The sequence below is a fragment of the Lacerta agilis genome, chromosome 14, assembly GCF_009819535.1.
Source record: "Lacerta agilis isolate rLacAgi1 chromosome 14, rLacAgi1.pri, whole genome shotgun sequence".
Lineage (NCBI taxonomy): Eukaryota > Metazoa > Chordata > Lepidosauria > Squamata > Lacertidae > Lacerta > Lacerta agilis.
In genome coordinates, this window is record NC_046325.1 from 12,111,001 (window position 1) to 12,119,239 (window position 8,239).

At 52.3% G+C, this 8,239-nt stretch overlaps 1 protein-coding gene across 1 annotated transcript; it reads right to left on the reverse strand.

Moving 5' to 3' along the window:
- Window positions 1-1,047: 1,047 nt before the first annotated feature.
- On the reverse strand, window positions 1,048-7,634 carry KLHL33 (kelch like family member 33). Its single transcript, XM_033171046.1, has 5 exons — window positions 7,588-7,634; window positions 4,500-5,048; window positions 3,386-4,334; window positions 2,425-2,595; window positions 1,048-1,770 (listed from the first exon to the last, which is right to left on the reverse strand). Exons 2-5 carry the CDS (start codon window positions 5,023-5,025, stop codon window positions 1,167-1,169), a joined length of 2,250 nt encoding a protein of 749 aa, XP_033026937.1. The 5' UTR covers window positions 5,026-5,048; window positions 7,588-7,634; the 3' UTR covers window positions 1,048-1,166.
- Between the last annotated feature and the right edge of the window lie 605 nt (window positions 7,635-8,239).

Here is an 8,239-nt window from a genome sequence, read left to right on the forward strand (position 1 = left end):
TGATGAGCTTTTCTCAGAGGGTGGGCTGCCTTCTCTTCTGAGGGGGGCAACAGTAGGGAGGGCCAAAGTGGGTGCAGCATTGAATCTAAATGTTACCCTCCTTCTCCTCCAGGCAGTCAAGCAAGGGGTGTTTACAGAGTTCAAGTCCTGCCAGTCGAAAAGATTCCAGCCCGAGCAAGACTGAAGAATTCAACTCTTGCTTCTGATAACTTCATCACGTTGAAGGAAGTGGGGGAAATCCCAGCCTCGCCCATAGCATTTTGCCTCTCTGCTTGTTCCTCACAGAAGCGCTTGCCTTTTTAACAGCTGCACAATAGAAAGCAGAAATTCAACAGATGCAGCTTTAACCAAGCGTAGTGGAAATGCAGTGGCGGTTTAAAAACAACACTGCTGCCGTTTGGTGTTTGCTTGGTGTGGTTCCATTAGAAGCACCAGGCTGGTTCACACAAGTCATGGTTATTTCTTGGTAACTGCAGCATCAAACGGTATGAAAGACTCAGGCACATTGCCTCCCTTGCAATGTTTTTTCAAGTGAGTTATGTGTATCGCATAGAATCATAGAACAGTAGAGTTGGAAAGGACCTTGAGGGTCCTCTATTCCCTGAAGTATACAACTGGGGTGTGGGGCCAACCTTCTTGGGGCCATGAGGCGGGTGAGATGACCCAAAATGGCTGCCACATCACCTACACCAGCCACCGTCACACTCGCTCTGAGAGGGAAGCCCTTTGCACCGCTCAGTTCAGAACAGAGGTTGGGTGTCAAGTCTTGGCATCCAATGAAATGTTGAGCATGTTCAGGGGGTGCGTTCAATGTGGGAGAAGCTCAGCCACAAGTTGAGCAGGGAGACAAAACTTTCTGTTGTGCATTGTTGGGCTTTTTTTTTTTTTTTTTTTGAGGGGATAATCACTGAGACTTTTTGCAAGCACCATAGAAGGTGGGTACCCTGGCACCCATTAGCGGTCCTTTTAGGCTACGGCTCTTATAATCCTCAACAGCTGGCCATGCTGGCTACGGTTAATGGGAGCTGGAGTCCATTTAATGTGCAAAGGGCTGCCAGCTTCCCGTGCCCCTGCTGCACAAGCACAGAGAAATCACGCATGCAAGTGTGAACTATTCCTAGAGTTTCTGCTCCTATTAAAGCTGTGCTAAAAACTGGGGAGGCATCTCAGGAGTACTGATACGGGAACTCTGTCGAAGAATCAGCAGGGATCTCCACACTAGCTGTATCTAAGGGCGAGGGCTGTTTCCTCCTCAGAGAAGGAGGAACTTCTAAGATGCAGGCCCTGAGGTCGGCGTAAGCCTGAGGCAACGTCCCGACGCTGACCCAGCGGTCATGGGTTGGGTTATAGCAGTGGATCATGTGGGTATCGCGATAGGTGTTGTGGCTGTAGCCTCCCATGATGTAGAGCTCTCCGTCCAAGACGGCGGAGGCGGCGATTACGTGGGCCTGCGGCAGAGGGGCAAGGGCGGCCCACACGTCCAGGCCCGGGCTGTACACTTCGCAGGCCAGCTGGTCGGCGTAGCCCCCGTGGCCATCCCGCCATCGCAGGCCTCCCGCCACGTAGAGGCGCCCACCCATGGCTTCCATGTTGTGGCCTGCGCGCTCCTCTCGCATCGTGGCCAGCGGGATGGGCGCTGCGCCCGGGCGGTACTGGATCAGGGAGGACTGGCAGCGGCACGAGCCGTCACTGCCCCCAGAGACATAGATTACTCCATCCAGGATGCAGGCTGCGTGGCCACAGAGCGGAGCGGGCAGAGGTTCACACGGCCTAGTGGGAAGGAACAGGAAGGAAAATGTATATTATTCACACAACACATAGTTAAACCACGGCATTCGTAACTGCAAGAGGTGGTGGTTGTCCCCCAAAAACAGCAACAATAGGAGCATCACAGTGCCAGCCCTTTCCTCAGAAACAGTCAGTTCCCCAAAACCTGTTGGAATATAAAGGTCTTCATCAGCTGGCGGAAGAACACAAGGAGGGAGCCAGTCAAACTTCTCTAGGAAACTACAGTTCCCAGGGTTTCTTAGGGTAAGTCACAACTGTAAAGTGATGTGATGCCAATTTAAAAGTGTGTCCTAAGTTTCTAGCATCTGTAAAACCTGAAATTTAAAGGCAAAATGTACAGGCACTATGGTTGCCATTTTGGGGGGCTCCTGAGAAACTTGTGCTCCTCGTTTCGATATTTTGCTTTGTCACTCTCTCTCACACACACACCCAAAATCATTTGTTACCTGGGTCCCACCTCAGTCTTTTACTCCCCGGGTTAAAATTTATCCAGTTCCTTCACTCTCAGACTTGTTTTCCTGATGGTTACCCTCCTCTGAGCCCATTCCATGTGTCTATATGCAGATGAAAACGCTGTGCCCGATACTGGACTTCGGGTGAGGTTTGACAAAGCCCCACCTACACACAATTCCTCACCTCCAGGCATTGGTCTGGGGGTCATAGCACTCCACTGTGTCCAGGCAGTAGGCGTCGTTGGAGCTGCCCCCCAGGGCATAGAAAAAGCCGTCCTGGTGCAGCACCTGGAAATAGCTCCGGTGACTTGTCATGTCGGCCAACCGCTCCCAACTCCCACAGAGAGGGTCAAACCTGCAAGAGGGGAGTGTCAGGAAACAAAGATGGCGCTTGGAAGCAACCCCACCTCCCCGCAACTCTGAATCTGTTCCTAAAATTAAAGGTTCAGAAGCATCCCTCGTTATGTTGTCTGTCCTTCACATCTTCCCGCCTTTCCCACAGTGGCTTTAGAACACCCATGTCAAATTTCTGGACAGCCAAATGCTGCCAAAGACAACATGTCCCTTCCTGTTTGAGGAACCTGATCAGAGAGCAATGGATTGCTAGAAGGGCAGCACACCAACAATCCTATTTTCTCATTCTCTTGAGCCAGTCAATCACTAACATCCAGGGCGTATGTTACTGGAACCCAGGGATGGACGAAAACCTATTGGGGCTGCTGCTCCTGGTGGAAACTGCAGCCAATCGGGACTGAGACGCGAGGGGATCGTCGAAACTTTCTCACTGCCTGTGTACCACGATTTGATTGGCTCCCAGCCCAGTCTTCTGATTGGCTGGAGAGCCCTATAAAACTCTGCAGGTCAGGCCAGCACCAGTTATGGACATTCTGACTGCTGCACGCCATCTGTGACACCTCCTTTTGCCCCCTTATCACCCTGTTCAATAGGCTACTTCTCCAAACATCCACCTCCACTCTGGCCTACGCAACTGTACTGATTATCTCCGTGCTGAAATACTGATTCTGAAGAAGACCTGTTTAACCTTCCCATGCCCCACCAACAACTCTTCTCACATCACAGAGTTTGCAACCTGGTTCTTTCCCTCTCACCCACTCTAATTCCAAAGGCAAGAACCCTCGTCTCACTTGAACACTGAGCACATGGTGTCCCTGGTCCCATAGTAGTCCTTTCCCCCAAAGATGTACATCGCGTTGTCCTTGACCGCCACAGCATGCCGGAAGCGTGCCCCCTCTGGGAGCTCCCCAAGACGGCGCCACTCAACCTGCTTGACCAATCCGATGCTGCTAATGAACCGGTGGGTGAACCAGAAGTCCCGGCTAGGGCTGCGAGTGGCCATATTCTTTGCCAGCGTATCTCCTCCGCTGATGGCAATCACCTTCTCTGGGTACCTCACCCGGCAAGGGAGTTGCTCCAGCTTAGAAGGGCCTGGCGGGATGCTAGCTAAGGACTCGACCATGAGGCTATAGAGCCGGCCTGGGGAGGCCATCATTTTTACCGCGCGAACCTGTTTGAGCTCCCGGGTGGACATCAGAGGGAACCTGATGCAACGCAAGACTTGCTCGGCCAGGTCCATCCGTCCATCCCGGTCAGCTTCCAGCCATCGGATGGCTCCTTGGAAGGCCTCCAATTCATTGAGGATATAGAGGGCATCGGAGCTGAGGAAGTGCACAAGCTGGCTGGCCGGAAGGTCCAGGAACTTGGGTGTCCCCATGACGTGAGCAAAGTTCCTCAGCACAAAGTTCTCTGCGGCGCTTTCCAGATCATGAAGGCCATAGGCACGTGCGAAAGAGAGGACATCCAAGCTGGATTCGGGAGTCAGCTTGTGGTGGAAGAAATCCAGGCAGAGTTCCAAGATGCCGGAGACCTGATACTGGAGGGCAGCCTGGGCAGCATCAAAGAGGTTGTCCCACCCGCCTGCCAGCGTTCCCGAGTACACAAAGGAGATGACCAGGCCCAGATCAGTTGAGGTGAAGCGGGTGCAGAGAGGGGCATCCGCCTGGCGGGATTCCTTCATGCCGCTGGTGAACATGCCGTGGAAGAACTCGCAGCCGCAAGCCAAGGCTAGTCGGTGAACTGGAAGGAGGGAAGATGAGATCAGGGGACCCAACAGCCATATCTCGGTTAGGAACCCATAGTCCCAAACCCAAAACATCTAGCCTTCCCATTCATTCCATCCCACCTCACAGATCCCTTTCCTATCAGTATGTGGAGCTTCCCCTCAAGCTCTGCCTTGTTCACCTCGATAGATATCTTCCTCAGCTTTAAGCTCCAGGTCCCAGCCGACACCTTTCTCATAAAGCTCCTCCAGGCCCCGCAGTGTTTCCCATTTCTCATCCGCTGGACTCAGCCTGTCCTCTGCCTCCATCCCAACCAACACCGCCTTGCAAATCTCGGCCACGCGAGGGATGCCCAGGGCCTCCGCGGCATCTAAGATCTCCCCAGCCTTCTCCGGTGTGGCCTCCAGCTCCCCAGTGTAGGCAAAATTCAAGATGGCATCCCAGCCGCATGGTGTGGTCACGCCATCCAGCTCCACCGCGCCGTGCTCCCCACATTCCAAGCGTTGCCGGAAGACCGAGCTCACTGCAGCAAGGATAGCGCTGTGGGCTTCGTAGTCCCTCAGGCCCAGGGTGACAACCACGTCCACGAGATGGCGCTGTTCTCTCAGCTGCTGAGCCACAGCAAAGAACCCATTGGCGTGGCCCTCGTTCCGCAGCTCCAGCTGCTGCCCCACAGCGCCCTCTGAGGGGCTGTCAGTGCATGACATCGCCTCTTGAAAAGAAGACTGACCTGTGGGAAGAGAAGGAATGAAAATCATAAGGCAATGCAGCACTGCAGAGTGGGAAGGGACCCTCGAGGGTCATCCAGTCCAGCCCCCTGCAATGCAGGGATCTCAGCTAGAGTATCCATGACAGGTGGCCATCCAACCTCCAGTGAAGGAGAGTCCACCACACCACCTTCTGAAGGAGTCCAAGCCAAACCATGGGCTTCGTGTTACAAGAAAGGAGATTCCGACTAAACACCAGGAAGAACTATCTGAAGGTAAAGGAATGCCGCAGAACTGGAGGCGGAGAGACACAGCTACATCCCAAAACACGCCCTCAAGTAACCCAGATTTGAAACACTACCACAGTCCACACCGCAATTGCTTGTGTGGTGACAGAGCTTCTTTTCCCAACAGCTGCAACCATAATAATATTTCACACCAAAGAATAAAAAAAGATTTCGAGTGTAAAATTTTCTAAAATTGTTGTCTAAGGCTGTGTACACACCGCGCATTAAAAGCGCATTCCTCACAAAGAATCCAAGGAATTGTAGTTTACCCCCTCACAGAGCTACAGTTCCAAGTGCCCTTAACTGCCCTGGATCCTGCCCCCAAACAGAGGCTCTTACTTGTCCGTAAGTTCAGAGAAATAATAGCAGCAGACACTAGACTCAGGAGTCATGGTCCAGGAGTTCAAGAGCAAGCAAGAAGTTCAGAAATGGACGGAAACTGTTCATGCTCCACCCACTAAGCTTTTGAAGAAGAGGTGCAGCAACAGCATGCTCACGTGCGAGACTCATTCATGTTGCGGCAAGGTCAGGGTTGCAAACGCACACTCCAGGTGGGTGAGTCTGCTCCCATTTGCAAAGGCAGCGCCTGGTTCTTAGGTAGCAAAACCGAACCCTCCCATTCATTCACCCTCACCTTTGGTTCCATCTCCCCACTTGGCTTCTCGGAGCCCTTCCCTGCCTCCATGGAGGCTCTGGGCTCTGCAGGAAAATCAGCCGGCAGGTGAGGGAGGAGGGAGCCGGCATCCTGGCTCCATAGTTCCCTGTACTGATTGTTAAAGCACTCTGGGAATTGTGGCTCTGGGGGGCGTATAGGGGTCTCCTAACAAACTTTCAGCACATTTAACAAGCCACATCTCCCAGGATTCGGGGAGCGGGGGGGGGGGACAGGGAAGACATGGCTGTCTAAAGTGATGCCGTTGTGCTTTGTATCATAGGCGTCTAGTTGCGCCCAATATTGTAGGGGCCCGTTGCGCATGCATGTCGTCACACGTGCAGCACACACACCCCCACCTGGCCAGGCCGACTCAGCCCACCATCCCTCACCAACCCACCGCCAGCTGCCTTAACTTTGTGAAAGGAACGTGCGGGGCATAGATGCTTAGCCCCATGTGTCCCTTTGACGATCCTCAAAAGGATCCAGCAGGGCCAAACATCTTCTTCCTGGGGACAGACCTGGCCCGCTTCTTGAACATATTGGGAGGGGACCCACGGCCCCTGTAAATGGCACCCCTGCTTTATATCTATGGTGTGAATGTGGCCCATGTCTCCTCACTGAGAGATTTTGCTGCCTGAGGCAAAGGACAAAATGGCGTCTGTACCGTTCCATGTGGAGAATCTAATTGAACTGGCACAACTGACTCCTATTTCAATATTGGCAAAACTGGTATTCTCCACCGCACCTGAGGCAACAGGCTACTAATGGAGAAGCAGGCCAGGTCTCACAGCTTTGTTCTTCAACAGAAAAGTACAGCCAGCAGCCTGTAACTGCTGAGCCCCCTCAAACCCGTCCTTGAACCCGAGGTGGTTGCCTCCCACCCACCACAGTGTTGTGGACCCAAGCTGCCTCAGTGGAAAACTGAATCCTATTTCAACACCAGGCAGGATCGTCCACTTCTCTCTCCATCACCATGTGTGAAACACAAAGCTCCCTCTCCAAGGCTCATTTTCCCTGCAGCAAACATTGGAAAAACTTTGGCGGTGTTGGTGGGTGGGTGTTATATAGATGATGCATAAAAAGCAAGTGTGCTTTAATTACAGCTGCAAAGGGTGTGCATGTGTTGCATTTGCGTGATGTGTGCTTCTGATCCGAATCGGAGAGCAAGTGGTGGAGCTGTGCGCAAATTTCTTGGAAACCAGAGTGATCACAATGTTCTAGCCAGCGCGGCATTTTTGTGGTGTCTCCTCAGGGACATACCTGTGTTGCTGTAATGTGTTGCGCATGCGTGAGTGTGTTGTATGACTCAGTTTGCTAGGAGGAGGAGGAGGACTGGATGTCTGTTTGTGTTGTGCTTTCGCACCTGGGACATTCTTAGAAAACTGCCGTAGGCGCTGAAGCTGCAAAACCTTAGGCTGAGATGGGGTTCAGACACCTGCCTTTCTTAAGAGCTTAATTGGGGGGAAGGCAGTGTGCATATATCCAAATCCCATAGGGCAGTCCCCACCCCCCACAGCTAACCCTCCCCCTCGCCCCACAATAAAGCTCTTCCTAAATACTCCCGGCATTGCTGAGCTGCTCAGTACCGTCCTGGGGGGGTCCCAAACTCAAGTCTCTCACCTGTTGGGCCTGTCCAGACTGTGGGGGCTTTCCTTAGCCTATGAAGAACCCGTAGCTGGAGTGTTGACCTCTGGGGAATTTGGCCCACGTGGAAACTTGTGAGGTTAATTATAGCCCGGCCTGAGCTATTGAAGGAGGAGAGGGAAGGCAGAAGTCAAAGCCAGATGTAACTGGTCCAAGGAACCGAAAAATTCAGGCTGAATCATTCAAGTTGTTGTTTTTTATTGGTTTTTTTATTTTTACAGCACCTTGAACATTGCTGGGAATGTTTACGTTGCTAAAAAGAAGGAGATTATGGAATGTGGGGTTGGAAAAGACAGGGAGCTTTTTATATGTGGCATTTTTCCAGGGTCTGAGGCCGACCTTTAAAGCATATCTTTGTTCCCTACAAAGAAACTTGAGAACTGTAGTTTGTTAAGGGTGCTGGGAATTATAGGTCTGTGAAGATTAAACTGTTTTTTTGGTGGCGGCGGGGGGTGGGGGTGGGATATGCTTTGAATGCTCTTCCACAGTCTGGTGGGCATGCAGCCACGAATAATATCCTCCTTTTCTCTTATATTCAGAGCTTACAGAATTCTAAGTAAGGTGATAGGGGCAATGATCCTCGGGGGTCCCTTCAAGTTCTATGATTCTATGTGACTGGAGAGCTGAG